The 24,656-nt window shown below is 43.3% G+C and overlaps 1 protein-coding gene across 1 annotated transcript; it reads left to right on the forward strand.

Moving 5' to 3' along the window:
* Positions 1-673: 673 nt before the first annotated feature.
* On the forward strand, positions 674-24,390 carry LOC149336860 (uncharacterized). Its single transcript, XM_089554259.1, has 6 exons — positions 674-934; positions 10,707-11,109; positions 16,959-16,987; positions 17,519-17,580; positions 19,137-19,308; positions 21,541-24,390. The coding sequence occupies exons 2-6, from the start codon at positions 10,811-10,813 to the stop codon at positions 22,029-22,031; spliced, it is 1,053 nt and encodes a 350-aa protein (XP_089410385.1). The 5' UTR covers positions 674-934; positions 10,707-10,810; the 3' UTR covers positions 22,032-24,390.
* The last annotated feature ends 266 nt before the right edge of the window (positions 24,391-24,656 follow it).

Below are 24,656 nucleotides of genomic sequence, written 5' to 3' on the forward strand. Positions count from 1 at the left end.
GCTGCAATGTGGTTGCCTAACACAACCTCTGGGTGTCTCCAACTCACATCGGCCTCGTGCCAAACATGAACCAGGCGAAGTAAAATAAAGAACTGAAAATTATAAAATAAAAGAAGGTGCATGCAATGGCCAATGAAAGGTGTTTTCTGTGGTTTGAAAAATAGCCAAGTGGTTGTTAGTGTGGTCAGCTGCTTCTTTGCGCATTTAAACTTTGCTCTGGCTGGGCATGACCTGTCAATGCGCACCAAGGGAGACTTCATTCTATTTTTGTTCCCTGTAAAACTTGATTCTGTGGCTTCGTCTGCCTGTGTTGATGTTTTTCTGGCACCGAAAGATCCATTGAGTGCTGAAAAAAATGCTCTAAAAATTTACCGCTCCACCCAATTAAAACTAGTGAAGTCTGCGTTGAAAAGCACTCTTTTACCGCTGGTTTGAAGTACACAGCAGTGTAGCTAACGGTTTGAAATCAGCGCCCAAAGATTTCTAGCGGTGCATGTTATTTTACTTCCGAAATGAGCCAGTGATGCTGACATCTCCTTTCCTAGCTTATAAAAGCTTCATTTCCTGAGAAAGTAGAGCTTTCCTCGTTACAGTGCGGTTATAGAGTGGGCACGGGAAAGCGGCAACAATGCAGATGCTGCTTCATCCGTTCTTTTTTGCTACCCAGTCCCTGGTTTGCTGTCTTCCCTCAAGTGCCCTTGGAACTTTCGGCGCCTGTATTCGCCGACGAAGACCGTGACCTTCCTCCGGCAGCTTGCGGTTTGCCGGTTCTGGTTTCGCTGCCTCCCATCGTTGGAACGCCACCGGTGCTCTGTCACTACAAGACAACAACATTGCCAGTGCCAGCAGTGCCGTCACCTATAAATTGCCTGTTCTTCAGTGGAGCGCGGCAACGATGCGGGTGCTGCTTCATCCGTTCTTTTTTGCTACCCAGGTTAGTCAGTCTTATTCCCTTTACTCTAAACGCACAAGCAACCGGTGCTTGCTGCTCATCCCATGCCCACATGGTCTGTCATTATTGGCTTCTGATTGCGTAGATGTTATGATGCTGCTATTCATGTCGGGTGACGTTGAGGTCAACCCCAGCCCTGGGGAAAATGTTGACGGCACCAGCATCGAAATTTTGGCGGCAATAAAAGCGCTCGCAAGTACAATGGAATCGCGTCATGCAGAAGTAATGTCAACCCCTTAATGAGGGGAAAGCTAGCCGAAAGATCCTCGAGGAACGTGTGTCTGATATCACCGTGAGACTGGCGGCGGTTGCGACCAGAGTAGACACTCTTGAAAGGATCCATGATGCTGCTGAACTTAGTCGCGTCATCACAGATGCTGTTAAAGGCGAGACTACCATGATCCAAACTCGCCTCAATGAGTATGAGGATAGGTCACGCCGAGACAACTTAATTTTCTATGGACTTGAAGATAAAGCGAATGAGACTTGGGCCCAAACCGAGCAAAAAGTATGAACCCTTCTAACAGATTCCTTCTCGCTGCAACTAAGTGACAAGGCCATCTCTCACGCGCATAGATTGGGGCCTTTCGTTCAAGCTAAAACCCGGCCGATAATTGTTCAATTCCTTTCTTCCAAGACCAAAGACCGCATCTTATCGCAAAAGGATAAGTTAAAAAAGACCCGTGTTAGTGTGCAACAAGATTTCTTTAAGGCGACCAGACAATCCCGGAAAAAGCTGGTTGAATTCGGTAAAAGCACTGGAGCGTTCTATAATTTGCGCTACAACAAGCTACATGTGAACAAGAAATGCTACGTTTATTGTCCACAAACTGATCGTGTGTGCAAAATTGAGCCTGCCCTGACATCTGCACATGTCATTGAAGCATAAGGCTCTTCAAACTAGGGATCAATTCAAATTAGGGATCAGCGGCCGTTGACACAGAATGATGTCAGATTCCTTTTCACAAATATTTGAAGCCTCATGAATAAACGCGACGCCCTATCCTCCCTGATAGACACGTGCGGTGCCGATATGATTATTATCATTGAAACATGGTTGTCTGGCAAAATTGATAACTGAACTGTTTGATTGTGAACGACGTTACTCTGTTTATAGACAAGATCGCTCTGGGTGTTCGGGTGGCGGGATTTTGATCGCTGTTGCGGATGACTTGCTTTCTTATGATGTTCTCATACCCTCGGAGCTTGAATTTCTCTGCACATGTATTAAGATAAACCGTAAGGAAACCATATTTTGTGCCTGTTACCGACCCCCCCAATCAGCGAGCAGTTTTTGTGGTAACCTCCATGACTGTCTTAACAAAATTGTACCTAGGTTTCCAAAAGCACCAATTTTTCTCTTAGGCAATTTTAATTTCCCTGTTATATCCACCCGTTGTTTATTCTTCTTCAAAATCGCTAACCTTCCTTGACTTATGTTCAACATTTAACCTCTGTTAACTTGTGAAAGAGCCAACTCGCATTACAGCATCTACTGCCAACATTCTGGACCTTGTTCTAACAACCTGCCCGTCTGCCTGGACTAAGCAACCATTTAGTTATCAACTTCACTCTACCATCACGTGCACCCCGCCCAGTCAAACATTATAAGGTAATTCGGGATTACAAAAATGGAAATTATTCTGCAATTAACACCATGCTACAAAGATTTGCTGACATTTTTTTCCCCAGATTTTGGGAACGTTCACTGCACGATAACTGGTCTCTTTTCAAAGACAAACCGGAAGCCCTCACTGATAAGTACATCCCACTTCGTAGAATAACGTGCACTAAACGTTCACCATGGTTCAGTGTTTCCTTGAGGCGACTGCTAAACAAAAAAAAAAAGAGCTGCTGCGGTGGCTCAGTGGTTATGGTGCTCGGCTGCTGACCCAAAAGACGCGACTTCGATCCCGGCCGCGGCGGCTGAATTTCTTTGGAGGAGAAATTCCAGAGGCCCGTGTGCTGTGCGATGTCAGTGCACGTTAAAGAACCCCAGGTGGTCGAAATTTCCGGAGCCCTCCACTACGGCGTCTCTCATAGCCTTAGTCGCTTTGGGACGTTAAACCCCATAAACTAAACTAAACAAAAAAAAACGCATCTTTCGACACCGCACAGCATCTAACTCTACTGAGCGATGAAATGCTTATCATACTGCGGCATCACAATACAGAACGGCTCTTTTCAGCGCGAAACGCAACTTTTTTCAAAATACCTTGCCTAGTCTACTGATTACTAACCCCCGCAAGTTCTGGACTATCTTTAACGTGAAACGAAAAAAAGATATGATACTGAAAGATAACCAAGGTGCCCTGGTCTCACTAAACGAATTTCGCACATTTTTAAATCATACTTTTTCTCTGTTTCGTAACAACTATGCCAGTTACTCTTCCCGACATGCCTACCTTTGACTACCAGTTGGTGGATGCCGTCACCATTGACTGGGAGGGAATTCATAAACTTATTGATAGTGCTAAAATGTCATCCTCTGCAGGTGCTGATGGTATCAGCAACAAGATGTTGAAAAGCACTATTACTTATTCTTCAGTTATGTTGTCCGAAATTTTTACTCAGTCATTGCAGGCCGGCATGCTCCCTGACGATTGGAAGGTGGGCAAGGTGGTTCCGGTACACAAGTCTGGTGATGTTCATAGCCCTTTTAACTACAGACCAATATCATTAACTTCTATTCCATGCAAATTACTTGAACATGTAATCTGTTCTGCCCTCATGAGTCACCTTGAGTCCAATTCTTTTTTTACACCCCACCAACACGGTTTTCGAAGAAATCATTCATGTGAAACACAGTTAATCGCATTTACTAATGACCTTTTTGCAGCTTTGGATCGTTCTTCGATTCTTGATTGCACATTCTTTGACTTTGCTAAAGCCTTCGATACCGTGTCTCATCCTCTTCTACTTCTCAAACTCAGCAAACTAAACATAGATTGTGACGTATTACTAAAATGGATTGATTGTTTTTTGGCCGCTCGTAGTCAGTATGTAACAGTTAATGACCATAATTCTAATCTTTCTTCAGTAACATCGGGTGTTCCTCAAGGATCTGTTCTAGGACCTCTCCTTTTCCTAATCTATATTAATGATCTTCCTGATCTCATAACATCATCTATCAGGCTGTTCGCTGACGACTGTGTACTATACAGAGAAATTTCCAACCTATCCGATACCTTGGTTCTTCAGTCTGACATTAACTCTTTCCCTACCATGGGGGAAATGGCCATTTTCTGAAAGTTTCAGTACATTTTTTTTTCTGCTAAAACTTTTGCATTCAATATTTATTGCAGTACCCAAAAACAGAGCTGAATAAAGGTGCTTTCTATTCATGTAAGTTTAAACAAGTTGCATGTTGCAACAAAAATTTTGTTCTGGTAAAAACGAGATTTTAGGAAAAAATTTAACAAAACTTGCAAAGACACGCTTGTATTTAAAAAGAAAAAAATGTTAAAAATTTTCTGAAATATGCAAAATGTTCGTTACTCGATTGGCCACTATCTGCAAAAAAAAAATCATTTCTATCTTGAATAGTATTCATGCTACAAAACAATAACTGGAAACCCTACAGTTGTGCATCGGAGTGCGGCCGCGTGTGTTTCATTCTGGTTTCCATTATCGCCAATGTGAAAACTGAATCATCTTCTGCACCTTGCACCATTTTCAGGCTCGTTGTTGCACAGGTCGTCGATTAAATCACTCGCAGACTAAACGGAGTCCTGAGATTTGCTATGTTTTAGTGCGCGTGGCGCGCGTGTGGAGGCTGCCAAGCGACTTTGATGGTACCGAATCTTCGGAGCGCGTTCAAAAAATGCCGTTTTATAGGGGAAAAAAAACTATATCAGAAACAAAACTTCAGTTCTCCAGCTACAAGCCAGATTCGCATCGTGCCTGTAAGCAACGCGGAAGGCTCTGAAGTCGAGCGGCGAAGGTGTCATCTGCGGGCAACATGGCGGGTTATGAGCGCAGGTCCGCGTCCTCATTTCTTCGCAGCGAGTTAGAAAGTGCCCCATCGCGGGACAAAAGAAAACTACATCGGAAACAAAACTTTGAATCCTTGCCTACAAGCTGTATCTGCAGCGTGGTGATTAGCAACGCAGAAGGTTCTGAAATTGGAGCATGAAAACATTGTTAGCGGGCTAACGATGCTCAATGGGCGCGGTAGGGAAAGAGTTAATAACATTTCTGCTTGGTGCAACACTTGGCTAATGAAGCTTATTGTATCTAAATGTAAAGCAATGAAAGTAACACGAATACCTTACAAAGCTAACCCGCATCCATATATTCTAAATGACTCCCCCTTAGCTTTTGTTTCTGCATATAAGTATCTTGGCGTATACATTACCAATGACCTCTCATGGAAAACGCATGTAGAACACATAACTAACAATGCTAATCGCATGCTTGGTTTCCTTCGCCGTAACTTTTCACTTGCTCCGGTTAGTTTAAAACTACTTCTGTGCAAAACGGTCGTCCGATCTAAAATAGAATATGCATCTTCCGTATGGGACCCTAACATTAAGTCACTGATTAATACTTTAGAATCAATTCAGAATCGTTCAGCCCGTTTTATTTTCTCTAACTACTCGTGTTCGTCTAGCGTCACATTCATGAAGAGAACTCTAGACCTTCCAGATCTTTCACTGCGGCGTCATCTTTCTAGGCTTTTCACTTTCCAAAAAATATATTACACAAATCCATCGCTAAAACAAAGTCTTTTCACTGTTCCAAGTTATGTATCATCTCGTATTCATCACCGACTCAAAGTGAGTGTTCCAAGTTGCAGAACTAACTTAGTATTTTTATCCTTTCCTGCCCAAGACCAGCTCAGACTGGAACCACCTGCCCGCCTGCATCGTCTCCATCTCAAAACCGGAAGCTTTTAAATCTGCTCTTCTTCATCACCTCTGTTAACAACTCTCCTTATTGTATTTGATTTTGTATAAGTATACTTACCACTCCTATCTGTAACGCCTCAACGGCCCTGATAGTAACGAAATAAATAAATAAATTTGTTGATGGAGGCTAACTTTAATTTGTTCACAAAGTCCCTTTGAGTGAGGTGGTAGAAATAACAGTGTTGGTATCACTTCATGCCACTAAGCATAGGCTACATCTTAATGCTGACTCAGTTCGAAAAGGGGCCTGATGTTTGCTAATGTGCAAAAAGCGTTGTTGTCAAAACATGCATCTGAAAGTGGTTCTATACACTTATGCTAGACATTAACCAAGCTAATAGTTCTAATAGTCATAGCTAGAATCTTCTTCGTTGAGTTAACAAACCTACATCATGTCCATGTGAAGGCCTTGGAGCAATTAAGGGGGGATGAGAGTCTTAAAACTAACTTTTTTATTTATGGCTCGAATCTCAAGAAATTTTCCACACAGATGTGTTTTTCTCTTCTGATTCCAAATGTGTAATCATAATTGAGCTGGTGGTCTTAAATCTTAGAAAGACTGGAATGTAATTAGGTAATTTCTTACGCAGCTTTAATGAACTTTCTCATTGCATTTTGTTGCTTTTATTTACATGAAGTGGTACCAGAGAGTTCCCATACCCGATGACATTCTTTTTTTTCTAAAGGTATGTCATCATGATATACTACGTCGAGAGTAAAAGGTTGCAGTATTTGACACTGCAACTCGTTAAGCTAATTGTAGATTGCTATTTATATGTGGCCTAAACAAAAAAAGTAAGAATGTCATCGAGTATGCGAATTCGCTGGCTATCAATTCATGTAATTAAAAGCAACAAAATGCAATGAGAAACTTCATTAAAGCTGCGTAAGAAATTACCATATTGCACTCTAGAATTCAAGATAACCTTTGATCTAAGACCACCAGCTCGATTAGAACTAAATGTTTGAATCAGAAGAGAAAAACACATCTGTGTGCAAAATTTTATGAGATTCTAGCCATAAATAAAAAGGTCACTTTTAAGACCCTCGTCCCCCCTTAAGGTCAGCTGCTCCTGTCATTGCGCCCATTTTTTTTATTTTTCAGGCTTTGGAGCTGACAAGAAGATGCCAATGATAAAAAGTTGCAGTGCTTTAGAACAACTCCGGTGCATCTTCACCAGCCAGTTATAGGTTGGAAGCCAGAGTCGATAAAGGAGTATGTCTGGTGATCTTAGCATCCGGTGTGTGGTCAGAGTAACGCAATTCAGCTGTCATCCTTTTATGCCAAGGGTAATAACACAGCTGTGTATTGAACTGTGACAGTTAGCCAGGCTCCAGACTCGTATCTCTGTTGGGCCATATGTATGAGTACGCTTAGAACAGTAGATTGCCTTTCCAGGCACAGAATACAGGACAGTTAAACTTTTTCTAGCTTTTGATAATGATGGAGATTTCTCTTCTTCAGATTTTACAATGCAGGAGATTCCTTGGAGTGGGCCTGCATTTGTGGTGTTTTTTTTTTCTTGTTTGTTTTGTAGCCACATTCATTTCAATAAATGTGTTGTGTCGTGTTGGTTTAGTGGCGCATAAGCATCTAAGCCTCATTGTCATAAATGGCTGCCTTGGTGGTTCATTGTAATTGTCATCATGATTTTTGTACTCTGCAACTATATATTTCACCATAGAGCTTTCCTGGTATTTTCTGATCTCTTGATGTATCATGTTTGTGTTTGTTACTCATCTCATGTAGCATTCATAAGCGCGAATAATGAGAGCAAGTGGTTTGCAGTAGCTTGTCCACTGCATTTGCGAGTGGGAGGAGACACTTTATTTTCTTTTCTTTTTCTAATTATGCAGCTCATTGTAAATCTGAAAAGTTACCAAGGTTTCGAAGCTCTTCTGTGCTTGTTGAGTTTGGTTATGCAATATTTGTTTTGCAAATTTAGGCAAGTTTCAAGTGAATGTAGCCTTTGCAGAGAAAACAGGTTTCTGAGGCTTTCAACAAGTGCTCGATTGATCCTCTATTTTCGTATGTTTCAACTAGTGGCAGAACACTGTGTGAGACTGTGGAGTTATTTCCTCACTTTTTTGCTGTTTTGTCATTATGCATTTGCACCGAGCGATCTCATCTTAATGCAGTCTGTTCTATATTTTTGCCATAAAGTATTAATAACGAAATGCACAAGAAGGGGTGCAGTGAATTCATGGGAAGAGGTGATTTATTTTTTCTTTCTCTTTTTTTCAGGTTGAAAGCAGATCTCATATTTCCGACAAAGTTCAAGTCCCCTCTCCAGCAGTTATTCAATAGCTTCACCTATATCGTATTTGTTGAATAGTTTAACGAAATGCTCTGTTTACCTTTGCTGTGTCTGTCCTTATTGCCTTGCTTTCCTTGATGCCGTCAGTACAGCGAACAATTACTTCAATGTCTGTTGTTGTGTTTGCTTCTCTCACTAATTACAATGAAGCTGTAGTTTTACTGAATCTCTCTTAATGGCCATAACGGGTGTTATCACCATAACATCGCACAATTCGTTCTACATCTAGCTTCTTAGTGACATTGTGTCTGGAGCTTTGTTGCGCAAGCCTCCACCAAATACTTGCAGCCTGAGCACTTTGTGGTGACCAGCTCATTTGGTTCTGTGTTGTCTCACTTGCATGCTGTAAGTTTGTGCATCTACAATTATTTCTAATTTAAAAGACAGTTTGGAGTAGCTGTTTTATTGCTGTGTTTATAGATGAGGTTGCAGTCAGCTCTTCACAGCACAATTGTCACACTTACTCATGTGCTGTGTATTGCTTTTCTGGGCAGAAGCCACTCAGTGTACTCGTACTGCGACTCACCTCGAATGGCCCACTTTATTGAGCCAGCTTGAAACAAAGCTGTTTGGAAACCGCTGGGGCACTTTCCAGGTAGCACTTCTGCAGTAGTTGTCATTGTTTTCAGAACTCAGTTATGTTAATATTTGAACACGAAGACAGTTTCTTTGGATGGAATCACTGATTTGTGCTCAAAGCAATGAGAGCAGGAGTTGAGACTTGTTATTACACCTGGGTGATAACAGCAGCAAGATGACGTAACCATTTTTGATTAGCTGCATCAAAGATGACGTTGGATTTGGGAAGCCAGTGATTTCTCGTTCTTCGATATTTCTGTTACTCTTCATAGTATACAGAACTTAAAAAAGTGAAAGGCTGTTTTCCATATGCGAGCAGTGTGCAGACTTAATCATGCTTAAAGATAGGCACTATGAAAGCTGCCTCTGTGTGATACATATATTTATATTAATTTGCAGTGGGAAGGTGGTCGCTATGCATTCTTTTCAGTGGTTTTCTGGCTTTCTTGTGCCATGCTTAACATTTGTTATTCTTGCCTGTGTTTCGAGTGCCTCTCCGGAATAACGAGTGTGAGTGAGAGACAAAGCAAATCTAAATTCTTCAGCAAACACTCTAGGTGTCCCTTCCTTTTTTTGCATCTGTATTCTGTAATTGCACTAAGCAGCTTATGCTTCTCACTCTTTCTTGTGTGTGTTGCAAAAGCCTAAAGTAAAACGTTCAGTTGGGTGAGTTGGTAGATATTCATGATGTGAACAACGCGAACTACAAGGGACAAGAATAAAAAGGGACACAGGACGAGCGCTGACTCGCAACTAAAAGGTTTATTCACTGAAACCTTCTTATATGAAGAGTGTTGTTTCTTCCCTTTGATTGTTTCTTCATATAAGAAGGTTTCAGTGAATAAACCTTTTAGTTGCGAGTCAGCGCTCGTCCTGTGTCCCTTCTTATTCTTGTCCCTTGTAGTTCACGCTGTTCACATCATGAATAAAGTAAAACCATTTCGAGAAAGGATGTTCGGGGGCTCTGCCTGCAGGTGATCTATTTTCTCTTATTGTTCTGTTTGATTTTCAGGTGAAAAGTCCCCCTTCTGACATTTCTGATGATATAGAAGTCAGTTCTGCAACAGCTACCAAGACATTGTTCCCTGCCTTCTGGCCATGCTGCAACACATTGTTTCTTTGTATGCCTTGTTGCACTATTTAGTATCTTCGTGTATGCCGTGACTGTGCATTATTTTAGGCATTCATTGGGAACATGAAACTCTGCCACTGAAACTCCTGCAGTTAGACCATTATCGTTTATGAAACCTTATTTAACAATAATGATACAGAAATACTCTTGTCGCTTACGTGGTTGGCATCGATGCATGTTTTCAATTGCTACGACTGTTAAAACTATTCTATATATTTGTTATAGCTGTGGCTTTAATGTATGCCCCACTCCTTGTTCTGCCTTTTTTTTTTTCTGTTTTAAGTACGGTGTTGACGTGGCAGGAAAGGCTGCGTCACAGAGTGCATGAACGACAGCAGCAGCTGAGAGTTCAGTTGTGTTCCGCGGATTCTTGTTTGTTGTGGTGCGATTCAGGGGAAGTGCTGCCCTGCAACCTTGCACTGTGAGCAGGTCAATGCCTGTGAGCTAGCAAGTGATAAACGTGTGCTTCTCTCTTTGTAACAAGTCATGACATACACAGATAATGTCATGCAGTGGGTTGTAATGTTTGTAGTTTATGCTTTATGTTTAGCAACAGTGTTTTTTGAGTCGTGCTCGTGATTAGCTGTCCTCATGATATGAAATATTGGTCTAGTCTAAAAGAGAACAGCTTTTATTTTAGGCTTGCATGGTCTTAAGCAAGGCTTGGTTCTTCGATCATGACAAGATCTGGTCAGCTTGAGTTTGAGCAACCTCACCATTCATTAACTAACCTAGCGACATAGGCCAGCTGTTATCAATGCATTGAGGCATACCCTTCGTTTCTAAGGTGATCCATGCATTGTTTCTTTGCGCAGGTTTGGTCGCAGCTAAGAGTGGCTGCACCTCGTCTCCGCATCAAAATTCGCAGGGATGCGGAAAGTGCCTTCTGTGCCCCGAGTGTGGCTATGCTACAGGGCGCATGAGTGATTTGAAGAGACACCAGAGGACCCACACTGGAGAGCGTCCTTTTCGGTGCAGCCTTTGCAGCAAGGCGTTCGCGACTGCAGACAGCCTTGTGAAGCACATCCGTGTCCATACGGGCGAGAAGCCATACCAGTGTATGCACTGTGGCAAGAGCTTCACACAGAAGACCAGCCTGGAGGACCATGTTCGCGTCCACACAGGCGAGAAGCCGTTCCAGTGCTGTCTATGTCCCATGGCCTTTGCACACAAGTGGGCCCTACGTCGACATGTGCGATCTCACAGTAGGGGAACTCAGTAGCATTTTTTTTAACGAGTAAGTTTTCGCGGAGGCTGTGTCTGAAGTTCTCCTGGTGCGCAGTGTATTCATCTAAAGGCATTTGCTATTGAAATATGTTGCAGGGTGTTCTGCGAGCATTTATTGGAGAAGTTATTGTCAGCCATTGTGCACACACTGAGAGAGTATGTCAATTTTGTCATGACGTTTTGATTGAAATGATCCGAAGGATGTTTTCACATTACTCATGTTGGCACTATCTGCAATGAGTTGCAATATTTGTAGGAAGGTATGAGCAGTATCAATATTTTAAGGTGACTGACTGTAAAGTAACTTTCTATTCCGCACCTAAATGAAAGCAACACTATTAGTTGTGTTTGCAGCGTATTAATGTTTTGTTTTGGTTTCAAATTTCTGAAGCAGCATGCTTTTTGCCTCTTGTTTGCTTGTAAGAGAAAGAATTTTATGATCTGAAAAATTGGCCAGACTGTGCACAGTATGTTCTTGGAATGCTTCCCTGGTTCAAAATTCTTCCCTTTCTAAAATCAGATGGGAAAAAGATTCATCTTTGTTTTCTGTTGCATAACAACAATTTTTGCTGGAAATGTGGCTCTGGCACTGTTTTTTTTTTTGCTGTTATGTTGTCACGGCTTGACGTACAGACCGGCGGCGAGAACAGGTGAAAGCAGGGCACAGAAAAACAGGCAGGTCCAGCAGCAGCAACGTCGTCGTCGGCGTGCGGCGATCACTCCTCGTCTTTTTCTTCTACTCACGACAATATAAATTGGATAGGTGATCCCTCTCTTGAAATGACACAGTATATTTATTTGTAGGTGTTTTGTTGGAAATTCATGATGGTTGCTGCCTTGTCATTATTAATTGTACACTGCACTCTACATTGCATCTCATGGAATGAGGGAATGCTTCAATGCTTCCTATCATCTGCTGCTTGTACTTTGCTGGTGAAAATGAAGCTGCAGCACTTGCTGACAGATTTTTCTTTATGCGTCTTTGAGGAGTTTTTGCTGCGCCATTTCACGTTGTATTTCTCCCTTGGTGATAATTGATGGGAGTTTTGTCTTATTTGCATAAGTGAGCCTTTGCTTCAGGCAAAAACCTTACAGTTACAGCACCTGAGTGGTTGTCCAGCTTTTTTGCGGAAATTTCAGAATAAATCTTACAATCGCAGCTTTTAGCGATGGCATCTTCTCTTGGTTGTTGGCTTTTGTCACAATGCACGAAGTAATTATTGTGCAACCATAGAGATTTGATAGCATAAAGAGGGTTCAAATAATGTTTGTGTTAATTTACTTCGAAAAAATAAAGTATTGGTACAGACCTCATTGTAGCACAGTCACCTTTCTTTGTGATGTGGAGTACACTGTTGTGGATATTGCAGAGGCTGAAAAACAGGATTCGCACAGTAGAAGAACAACAAGAAGTGATCTGCAGAGATGCATTTGGGATGGTGACTGCTCAGCTGGGAGCAATGATTTGAAAATGTGTGTCTATTAAAGTTGGCCGCTGATCTCTCCAACATGCACAGTGCTGAAGTGGCCTTTTCTTTCAATGGACGACTCCCACTGCATCCAACTGGAAGCCATTGTGTCAGTGAATGGCAGGAGTGACCACACAAAGGCCCCAATACTTTCTGCAGGGATGTGTGGCAAATGCACTGATATTTTGCAAGACTTGCCAGCAAAACGCGACGGAAGCATATTCAAGGTGCGGCACTCCTGACTGAGTTGTCACTTTTCAGACTCCATCCTCACTAACCACTTTCGCTTCCTCATCTGCTGCATGAGCGTCATCTTCGCACTAAGGTATCCTTGAGAGTATCAGATTTCTGGTAAGCAGAGGCCACTCAGTGCGCTCTTAAGGTCTACTACCTGTCTTAAATGACTGGGTCATGATTTTTTATGAAATGGCATCATATGTAAAGTTAAAGCAAACCACACGAGAAATGCATGGAGGCACGTACTTCACAGTACCTGTTAAACAACCTACGTTTGTGTCTCTTAGGGTCATCTGTCTGCTTTACTTTTTACCCCTTTTCGTGCTGTAAAAAATGTCCAGCCAACTCACCCAACAATATGCGTTGTGATTTTCATGAGGCAGTTGCACAATGAAATTATTTGGCACCATGCAGTGTGTTAATGTTTAGCGGTACTGCACATCAAGAGATGCTGAGGTCATGTTGAGACACAGCAACCAACAAGGAGACACAAAAACTTGAGTACATATAGCAACTGTGATCACTAAACAGTGGAGTTTGAATATGGTCCACTTCTTTGTATTTCTCTATTGCTCCAATTTTATGTTTTCTTCCATCAAGAAGTGTGATAATAGTTGAGGAATTTGCTTTCCTAAAAACTTAGTTTCCTTGTCTGTGGGTTCATTAGGTGGCTATGGTCGCGCTTGGCGCCATTTATGTTGAATTTTACGTTGCATGCCTGAAGTATTTTTCGTTTACCCGCGGCGGTGGCTCAGTGGTTATGGTGCTCGGCTGCTGACCCGAAAGACGCAGGTTCGATCCCGGCCGCGGCGGTTGAATTTCTTTGGAGGAGAAATTCTAGAGGCCCGTGTACTGTGCGATGTCAGTGCACGTTAAAGAACCCCAGGTGGTCGAAATTTCCGGAGCCCTCCACTACGGCGCCTCTCATAGCCTTAGTCGCTTTGGGACGTTAAACCCCATAAACCAAACCAAACCTATTTTTCGTTTGCTAGTTTCCATGTGTTATGTAACTTGCGTGTCCTCCAATGGTCAGTCCGTTTTTATTGTCCTTGCAGTCGAGAGTTTACATTTTTATTTCTTCAGTTCGACATATAGATATCACCCTCTTTGGACTGTGTACAGCACGCTTCTATCCAACCAATGTTTCTATTACAAATTGGTGTGTCTGGAGTGATTTTAATGGCGCACTTTAATTGTAGCCACAAACTTTGCTCGGGACACAAATTAAGGTTGGTGGTAGGTCATATCGAGGCTGTTTTGTCTTCCATCGGAGAAGGCCCCAGCCAACTGTGCCGCGGCACATGTGGAGGATGGAGGTAGTGTGGAGACTGTGTGGTGGCGTGATACTTCCTTTGATTTCATGATCCCCAATTCCACCGTTATATAGAGGTGTTGGGAAGGGCCAGAAATTGGTGATAACTACTAATTTAGGATCTTTAGAACTTTAGGACCCTTCCGCCCGCTCACTTTGTAAATGCAGTCATCGCGCGCTTTTGTGTGATGTAACCCGATGCCATGCAGCAGCATTTGATCACACACAGCCAGCAATGTCCTACCTCTACATGGCTACAACAATGTTCCACCTCTACATTGACACCTGTGCATCTAGCGGTTTTCTTGAAGCGATGGGAAAGACCATGAACACATGGGACGGATGCGGTTTTGGAGATCTCTCTCGGGGTTTCATGCCTTGGGCGGCCTTTGTGACGGTCCTTTAGGACGGACCTTTAGGACGGTCTTCGAGGCACTGGAGACGCAGGATCTGTTTAGCAAGTTCCTAAGTGTGGAGATGGTTAGTCCTCTTGACAATTTCGGAGTGAGCCCGAGGAAGTGTTTTAATTGCCAGAAGAGGCTCTCTTGAACAAGGGGAACATCTCCAGCAGATAAGGCGAGGGTTCAAGGTTTGAGTGATATACAAAAACGTCTTCTCATTGTCTAGTGTTGTTTCAGTTGCGAGTGTGAGGCCGGATAAAGCGGCTGAGTAAACCTGGGTAATCTCCTGTACTTTGTCAGAGGCAAGGCTTGAATTGCTCTCGAAGTGAACGAGGTAGTCATCAGCATATCACCTCGTTCACGTGACCGCATTTGACAAGTTTAAATGCCATTTTTCTTCACTAGTTGGGCTTCCTTCAGAAGGTTCTCCACCACCCCTGTTGGCACTTTCTTCCTTGGGCGCTTTCTAAGGCAAGCTTGTGTCGTCGCAGGTAAAGTCCACTGAACCCATCTCTGTCTTTCCCGTTTTTCCTTTTCACTTGTCACCCACTTTGCCTCTGTTTTCGCTCGTTGCCAAATAAAGCTAGGTTCAGTTGTCAGTCAGCTGTGTGTGTGTCTTTTTCTTGTCCCATCTGTCATGCTGCTTTCCATCTTGTTTAATATTCGCCGTCTAGTCCTGCTGCAGATTTCAAGTATACACCTGTTCAAAGTTACTTCAAACTGGCAGAAAGATGTACTAAAAAGCTGCACATTGAATATCCCTCTGAACATAGTTTGACTTGAAATGGCATATGACTGCTAATATGACCATACTTCGAAATTGTGTCAACTCCAGATCAGCAGCCGAGCGCCCTAACCACTGAGCCACCACGGCGGGTAGCCTGTGTCTCCTCTAGTTTTTTTCGTTACTTCAAGACATCACCACTGCATTACTAAGGATCCATAATGTGCTCTGTGTTAAGAAATTTCGTGGGCTGTGAGGTCACCTCAGTCGAAGGGCAGTCATTCTTCATGATTTGTTCCACAGTAACCATGTGCGCGCCATACACACTTGATGCTGCCGAGGCAGGCAGTTGTGGCTTTGATCCGCACGAGCTGACCTGTCATGCCCTTAATGATGTGTTGCTTTCAATGTGCCAGCATTACTGGCCGCGGTGCGTGATTTCAGCGATGTGTGTGCGGTCCTTCTGCATTACACAAACAGAAAATGGTTGGATGGGTCGGATTTGAACCGAGGAATTTTTCTTGAGAAGCAAGTGTGGAACCTCACAGGCACGACGAGTGCCGTGTTACTTGGTGGATAGAGGTGAACATCGTGTGTGTGTGGCACGGAGCAGCAGTGGCGATGGAATTTTCCATGGCGTCATCCTAAGTTCCATCTGCAAGCAAAAGGTGGGTGACATATACAAACTCCACTGCCATTGATGTCATGAAAAACTGCCATGAGCTCTGGGTGTCGCCGAGTCGCATCGGCCTCGTGCCAAACATGGACCAGGCAAAATGAAAGGAATGAAATAAGAAAAGATTTAAAAAATGCCAACAAAAGTTGTTTGCTTAGGTTTGAAAAATAGACAAGTAGTTGTTACTGTGGTGAGCTGCTTGTTAGCACATCCAAGCCTTGCACTTACAGAGTGTGACTTGTAATTTTTTTTTTAAAAGGGCACTTACAGAGCGTGACTCGTAAATTTTTTTTAATGGGTCACTGAGGCCAACTCCATTCTATTTTTGTTCGAAGTAAAACTTGATTTGATGGCTCTTTCTGCCTGTGTTGATGTTTTCCTGGGAGCTAAAGATGCATTGATTGCTGAAAAAAATGCGTTAAAATTTTACATCTCTACCCAATTAAAACTAGAGAAGTCGACATTGAAAAGCACTCTTTGGCCACTGTGTTGAATTAAATGGTAGTGCAGCTTAGGGTTTCAAATCAGCGCCCAAAAATTTGTGGCGGTGCATCATAGTTTACTTCCATAATGAGTCAATAATGTTGACTCTCCTATTTCTGCCTTTTTCTAGCTTATAACAGCTCCATTTTCAGTGAAAATAATCTCTTTGTCGTTACAGTGTAGTTGTTTATTAGTAGAGACAAACTTTAATTTGTTCACAATGTCCCTTTGAGTGAGGTGGTAGGAGAAAGGCTCATAATACATCAGTCCACTAAGCCTGGGCTACATCTTAATGCTGACTCAGACCAGAAAGGGGCGCGATGTGTCCCGTTATGCAAAAAGCATTGTTGTCATAGCATGCATCTCTTAGCGGTTCCATACTCTTTTGCAAGACATTAACCAGGCTTATAGTTTTAATACAGACGCCAAGAAGCTCCTTCATTCGGTTTAACAAACCTACAGCATCTTTTTGTGAAACTTTGAGCATTAGGGTTAGCTGCTCCTGTCATTGTGCTCATTTATTTTTTTTCTTTTTCAGCCATCGGAGCTCACATGAAGATGCCAAGGGTAAAAAAGTTGCAGTGCTTTAGAACAACTCCGGTTCATCCTCACTGGGCAGTTATTGGTTGGAAGCCGGAGTCAATATAATAGTACAGTTATGTATTGAACCAGGACCGTTAGCTAGGTACTGAACAAGTATTTTTGTTGGGCCACGTGCACGGGCACATTAAGAATGGTAGATTGCCTTTAAGGCCATACAATAGAGGACAGTAAACCTTATTCTTGTTTTTGATAATGTTGGAGATTCCTCTCCTTCAGATTTTACAATGCAAGAGATTCCTTGGAATGGGCCTACATTTGTGGTGCTTTTTGTCTTGTTTTGTGGCCACATCTATATTCATAAATACATTTTGTCGTGTTGGTTTAGTGGCGCATAAGCATCTAAGGGTCATTGTCATAAATGGCTGCCTTGGTGGGTCATTGCAATCGTCATCCTGATTTTTGCACCCTGCAACTATATATTTCACCATAGAGCTTTCCTGGTATTTTCTGATCTCTTCATGTGTCATGCTTCTGTTTGTTACTCATCTCATGTAGCATTCATAAGCACAACTCATGAGAGCAAGTGGTTTGCAGTAGCTTGTCCACTGCTTTTGCAAGTGAGAGAAGACACTTTATTTTCTTTTTTTTTTTCTAATTATGCAGCTCATTGTAGATCTGAAGAGTTAACAAGGTTGGCCACCTCTTCTTTGCTCCCTGTGCTTGGTTACGAAATATTTGTTTTGCAAATTTAGGCATTTTTCAAGTGAATGTAATCTTTGCAGAGAGCACAGGTTTCTGAGGCCTTCAACAAGTTCTTGATTGATCCTCTATTTTCGCATGTTTCAACTAGCGTCAGAACACTTAGTAAGACTATGGAGTTATTTCCTCACTTTTTTTTTTGCTGTGTCATTATGCATTTGCCCCGAGCAATCTCATCTTACTACAGTCTTCTATATCTGTGCTATGAAGTATGAAAAAAAATGCATGAGAAAGGATGCAGTGAGATCATCCGAAGAGGTGATGTATTTTCGCTTTGTCTATTTTTCAGGTTGAAAGCCGATCTTCCTCTGATGACGTGCAAGTCAGTTCTGGGAGAGTTGATCCTAATTTGAAGTTGTCATTTCATGATGTTTCTACTTGTGCTTGCTGTTTTTCGTAATGCGCAAAGGAAAAAATTACAAGAATTGCTTATCATATCGCGCTACAGTGTCTATTTACAATTAAATTTAGAACCATGATAAGCACAATTTCTTGCCACTGAAATGACATTTGTTGAGATGAAAATTTTACAAGTTACAAAATTTTACTGGTCTCATAGAGGTTCCACATTTTCCAATCAGAAAGTATGCCCTCTTAAGTGTATATCTACTCTAAGAGATAACATGCTTGAAATGTTGATGTTTTTGCCGAATGTTGCTTGGAGCAGTTGGTTTGGTACCTGATGGAGTTGTTACAGCATCCACATTGTTATGTTTGGTGCCATCCAAGCCCATGTCAAGCTTGCACTACATGTATGCTGACGTCTTCTTCCCAAGTGGTTAAATAATCAAGTCTCTGTTTTAAATCGCTTGCAAAAGGCAAGAGACTGCCGTCACGTTGTAGTGACGGCAGTCCAGCGGTCAGGAAGACACCAGAAATACTTTCAAACGAAGCTCTTTATTTGGGCTGACTTGCGCCCTCAAAAGAACTGAATCACTCGGTGGCGGCGTAAGCAACAAGCGTGCTCGTCAGTCGTCGATCTACGAATGCCCGCCGCTCGCGGCATCGCTCATTTTAAAGGCGGCAAGGAAACTTCCAGATAACAGATAACAGGCCAAGATCATCTACAGTAATCTAGAAAAACCTAGATGCAGCCTTTCATGGCTGCGATCAATCGAGATTAGGTCGCTTCTCGCGTCACGAACAAAAGTGATAACAACCCTACGTGGCATTACCCCCCTTCAAAAGAAGCATCGTCTCGATGCTTTAAAATGAAAATAAACACGGAGAATGAAAACTTCGACATTTTTAGCGTTCATAATATGGCTTCAGGCGTACGACATGTACGAGTTCCGGGCGTGCGCGCGCGTCGCCTAGCGTCGCTGAGATGCTGTCGTGCCGTCGGGGATGATAGTCGAGGTCACCGATGCGACGGACAACCCTGTACGGGCCAAAGTAGCGTCGCAGTGCAGTCGCAGCAACTTTTCACTCAATCCACGGCGGCGAACTGGCGTCCATATCCAAACACGATAACCTCGCTTCTAATGCGTGTCTCGTCGGCGCAGATTGTAGCGTCGGGCGTCAGTGTGCTGCTGGTCTTGAATGCGAAGCCGCGCAAGTCATCGGGCTTCCTCGGCGCGATGAAGGTAGGCGGCGACGTCGAGGTTGTCTTCGTCGGAAACGTGCGGGAGCATTGCGTCGAGTGTTGTCGTGGGCTTCCTGCCGTGTACCAGCTGGAATGGGATAAACCTGGTTGTCTCCTGGGCGGCAGTATTATAGGCGAAGATCACGTAGGGCAGAATGGAGTCCCACGTCTTGTGTTCGGCGTCGATGTATACATGGAGAGCATGTCTGCGATGGTCTTGTTCAGACGCTCTGCGAGTCCGTTGGTTTGTGGATGATAGGCAGTTGTCCTCCGATGGCTTGTCTGGCTGTAGTTTAAAATGGCTTGCGTCATCTCCGCTGTAAATGCCGTTCCTCTGTCTGTAATGAGCACTTCGAGGGCGCCGTGTCGCAGGAGAATTTGTTCGACAAAAAATTTTGCGACTTCTGTTGCGGTACCACTACTTCGGCGTAGCGGGTCATGTAGTCGGTGGCCACAATGATGATGAAGTCGGAAAGGGGCCGAGGAGGTCCAACCCGATTTGCTGAAAGGGCTTAGTTGGCTGTGGTATAGGGTTCAGGAGTCCGGCTGCTCTAGTCGGAGGCGTTTTGCGTCGCTGACACTCACGGCACGTTTTCACGTAATGGGAAACGCCGGTAGCTAGCCGCGGCCAATAGTACTTCTTCTGGATGCGATGCAACGTGCGAGCAATCCCGAGATGCCCGCAGTCGGCTCATCATGACATGCCTGCATAATTTCTTGCCTGAGATTTTTGGGCACGACAAGAAGATGCACTGTCCTGTTGGGCGCGAAGTTCTTCTTCAGGAGGACACCAGAAATACTTTCAAACGAAGCTCTTTATTTGGGCTCACTTGCGCCCTCAAAAGAACTGAATCACTCGGTGGCGGCGTAAGCCACAAGCGTGCTCGTCAATCGTCGATCTACGAATGCCCGCCGCTCGCGTCATCGCTCAATTTAAAGGCGGCAAGGAAACTTCCAGATAACAGGACAAGATCATCTACAGTAATCTAGAAAAACATAGATGCAGCCTTTCATGGCTGCGATCAATCGAGATTAGTCTGGTCGCTTCTCGCGTCACGAACAAAAGTGATAACAACCCTTTCCTGCAGCCTTGAGCGTGAACGAACAAACACTACAATGATACGTGGCAGTATGTTTATTTCCTCAAGTATTGCATTGTTTTTAGATTGTTGCGAGAGTGAAACAATTATGTTTTATTTAATGGCTGCCTCTTGGCAGCGATTGTTCAGTTCCTGCTGTTCCTATGTGTCTATTTATATACTATGCTTGGTTCCTGCCTAGTTTGTCATATTTATTGTTGCACTGTTTAGAACTCTTAGTGCGTTCTGTGACTGCGATATTTTAGGGATTCATTAATTAAAAGAGTAGCGCACAAAACTAGGACACATACATAGGAGACAGGACAAACACTAACATTCTGTGGGAACTTGAAACTGTGCCTCTGAAACCCGTGCAATTATACAAAATTATTGTTCATGAAACATCATGTAACACCAGTGGCATAGAAATCCCCTTGTCGCTGATAGGGTTGGCGTCCATGCATGTTTTGCCTACAACTAAGAGCCAGTTTTCAGTTGCTATATCTATTAAAATTATTCCATATCTGCTAGGTCTCGCATTTCTGCTTTGTTATAGTTCTCACTTTAATTTATGCCTTGCACCTTTCCTAGCTTTTTTCTTTCAAGTTCAGCGTTGACTTGGTTGGGACGGCTGCATCACAGAGCGCATGAACGACAGCAGCAGCTGAAAGTTCAACCATGTTTTGAGAATTATTGTTTGTTCTCGTGTACCTTAGGGGTGTTGTGCTAAAAAATATTACCTGCTTGCAATGCAACCTTGCCCTGGGCATGTCAGTGCCTGTGAACTAGGAAGTACTAAATGTGTGCTTCTCTTTTTGTAGCAAGTCATGCTGTACACAGATAAAGTCATGCAGTGGCATGTAATGTTAGTAGTTTTTTGCTTAGCTCAGCTACAGAAGCAAAACAGTGTTTTTGAGTGATATGGTATAGAATAGCTAGCCTTCACTGATAGTTTAAAAGATAATGGCTGTTATATTAGGCCTTCATGGTCTCTAGCAAGGCTTGGTTCTTCGATCATGACAAGGTCTGACCAGCTTGAGTTTGAGCATCCTTGCCATTCATTACCTATCCTTGAGACATACACTAGCTGTTATCAATGCATTGAGGCATACCCTTTATACCTAAAGAAATCCATGCATTGTTTCTTTGCGCAGGTTTGGTCACAGCTAAGAGTAGCTGCACCTCGTCTCCACAACAAAATTCGCAAGGATGCGAAAAGCGCTTTTCGTGCCCCCAGTGTGACTATGCTACAGTGCATAACCATCTTCTCAAGAGACACCTGAGAACCCACACTGGAGAGCGTCCTTACCAATGCAGCCATTGCGGCAAGGCGTTCGCTGCTTCAGACCACCTTGTGAGGCACATCCGTATCCATACGGGCGAGAAGCCATACCAGTGTATTATTTGTGGCAAGAGCTTCAGAGAGAAGGGCACCCTGGAGGGCCATGTTCGCGTCCACACAGGCTATAAGCCGTACCACTGCGATCACTGTGGCAAGCGCTTCAAACAGAGCGGACCCCTGAGGGAACACCTCCGCGTCCACACAGGCGAGAAGCCGCACCAATGCCATCTATGTCCCCTGGCCTTTGCGCGGAAGGCGAGCCTGCATTACCATCTGCGATCTCACAAGGAGGCAACTCTGTAGTAGATTTTTTTTTTTTTGCACAAGTAGATTTTCGCACAGGCTGTGTCTGAAGTTCTCTTGTGCAGTTTATTCATCTGAAGGCATTTGCTATTGAAATATGTTGCAGGGTGTTCTGCGAGCATTTATTGTCAGCCATTGCGCATTGTAAGAGTCTGCCAATTTCGTTGTGATGTCTTGATTGAAATGATCCAGAAGGATATTTTGACATTAATCATGTTGACACTATCTGATATGTGTCGTTATATTTGTAAGGAAGTATGAGCGGTGACAATGTTTTAAAGTGAATAACTACACCAAAACTTGCTGTTCCCCGCTTGAAATGAGTGCAACTGCATTAGATGTGTTTGTTTAGCATCATTGTTTTGTTTTGGTTTCAAATATCTTAAGCAGCATGCTTTTTGCGTCTTGTTTGCTTGTTAGAGCGATCGAATGTTAAGAAGCCAGTTCTGGAAAATCAGGCAGTGTGTGCACAGTATGTACCTTGAATGCTTGACTGGTGCAAGATGCTTCCCTTTCTAAAATGAGATGTAAGAAAGGTTCTTTTTTTTTTCTATTGCATACAACAATTTTTCCAGCAAATGCGGCTCTGACATTTCTTATTTGCTGTTGTCATATAAATTGGTGATCTCTGTCTTGAAATTACATGTTTTATTTAAGTCGACGACGGATTTTTCGAACTCTCTAGGGACCGCAAAAACGACAGAAAAATTGGACAGTTCGGAAAAATCAAATTTCACCAAAAGAAAAAAAACAAGACTTAACGCCGATATAGCGGAGGAAATGGAGGAAAGAGTTTTGTGCGCATTGGAAAGCTCCTCTTGAATAAATTTTGCCGCGCGTCATGTGCACAGACGATGGGCGGCGACCGCTTTCACGAGCTCGGCCTGGCTGTGCTGCCCTCGACATGTCGCCGACAAACGCACTGGTTGAGGCAAAGTCTAGACGGGAAGCAAACCCGCCGCTACGGAAACTGCGCTGCGTCCACAGTACGAAGGGCCCGGAACGAGAACGTGAAGATGGCGAAACGATAGGAACTGATACACGGCCTAAGCAAGTGCTCCTTCGGCGTTGGCCTTCGTAATTGGGTCTAGCGACTAGAGTCAAAATCGGCATTGGCGATGTGCACTCTGAGGTGGCTTGCGTTTAATGAGAGGCATCTGGGGTTCATCGAAACGCCAGTTATTTACAGCTTTATAACAAAAAGTTAGGATTGTGGTTCGTTTTCCCGCGGGTACACTGACCTCGATCGCTTTGAAATGCACCACCATTTTTTTTTTCCCGCGCTCTCGGTCTCTGTGAGGCCGTACGCCTCCCACGCGCCTCGCTGCTGCCTCTTCCCGTATTTGGGATGAAAGACTCTGCAGAGATGAGTTCCGCTAGCTCTGGCTGCCGTTCTAGTTTGGGCGGCAGACGACGTTCAAGAACAGTACGAATTCGAAACCACACGGGCCCATATATGTTCCCTCTCGTGCAGAATTTCATCTCGCAATTTGAGAGGCTCCCTTTCAGCTTGAATTTCGTTTTGTTTGATGAAGTTTTAGACCTCTAGTGCAGTTTGAATTAATGAGGTTCCAATATACACGATATGACGGCTTTGATATTGGCGGCGAGTGCGAACGAGGTCCGAAAAATCGAGCAGCAAGTTGCGGTGCATCCGAAATTTCGGCGCTCTTATACATTTTCTTTTGGGCCATGTCACGGTGCCGTGAAAAATTCCGAATAACCAAGCATGTCCGAAAAATTAGGCGTCTGAATTTTCGGTCGTCGGCCCTATTTGTAGCGTTCTGGTGAAAATTCATGGTTGTCACTGCACTCTATACATTCCATCTAATGGGGAATCGGGGCACGTCTCATTGTTTCCTTTCGTCTGCTGCTTGTACTTTGCTGGTGAAAATGAAGCTGCAGCACTTGCTGACAGATTTTTCATTATGCTTCTTTGAAAAGTTTTTGCTGCACCGTTTCACGTTGCATTTCTTCCTTGGTGATAATTGATGGGCAGTTTTGTCATATTTTCATAAGTGAGCCTGTGCTTCAGGCAAAAACCTTACAATTACAGCACCAAAGTGGCTGTGCAGCTTTTTTGCTGGAGTTATAGAATAAATCATACAGTTGCAGCTTTTAGCAATGGCCAATTGTCTTGGCTGTTGGCCTTTCTGCAATGCACACAGTAATTTTGTGCAGCCATGAGGATTTGACATCATCAAGCAGGTTGCCAGCAAACTGTGACGGAAACATATTCAAGGCATTGCGTTCTTGACTGAGTGTTCGCATTTTCGACTCCATCCTCACTATTCACTTTCTACTGCATGAGTATCATCTCCGTGCTTCTAAGATATTAATCAAAGTTGGTAAGCAGAAACCACTCTGTGCACACTTACTCTCTACTGCTTGCCTTAAATGACTGATTTTCGTGATTTTTTATGAAAAGGCAACATGAGTAAACAAAGATAATGACGCCCACGCAAGTGCGCCTGCATGCGTCTCTCGTATGGTATCTTTGTCTACAGCTGTGTTATTTGTTAGAATTTGTCAGAGCAACAGACCCAGCAGTGCATGTTAAGTAACCTACATTTTTATCTTGTGGCCTTCTGTCTGGTTTACTTTTTGCCCCTTTTTATAAAAAAT

Source organism: Amblyomma mixtum, chromosome 7, assembly GCF_055824585.1.
Source record: "Amblyomma mixtum isolate Tamu chromosome 7, ASM5582458v1, whole genome shotgun sequence".
Lineage (NCBI taxonomy): Eukaryota > Metazoa > Arthropoda > Arachnida > Ixodida > Ixodidae > Amblyomma > Amblyomma mixtum.

Coding starts and splice junctions, on each gene's coding strand:
- LOC149336860 (XM_089554259.1), top strand. CDS start 10,811: ATGAGTGATTTGAAGAGACACCAGAGGACCCACACTGGAGAGCGTCCT. Junction 16,988..17,518: donor CTCACATGAAGATGCCAAGG/GTAAAAAAGTTG, acceptor CATCTCATGTAG/CATTCATAAGCACAACTCAT. Junction 17,581..19,136: donor CTTGTCCACTGCTTTTGCAA/GTGAGAGAAGAC, acceptor CGCAGTGCAGTC/GCAGCAACTTTTCACTCAAT.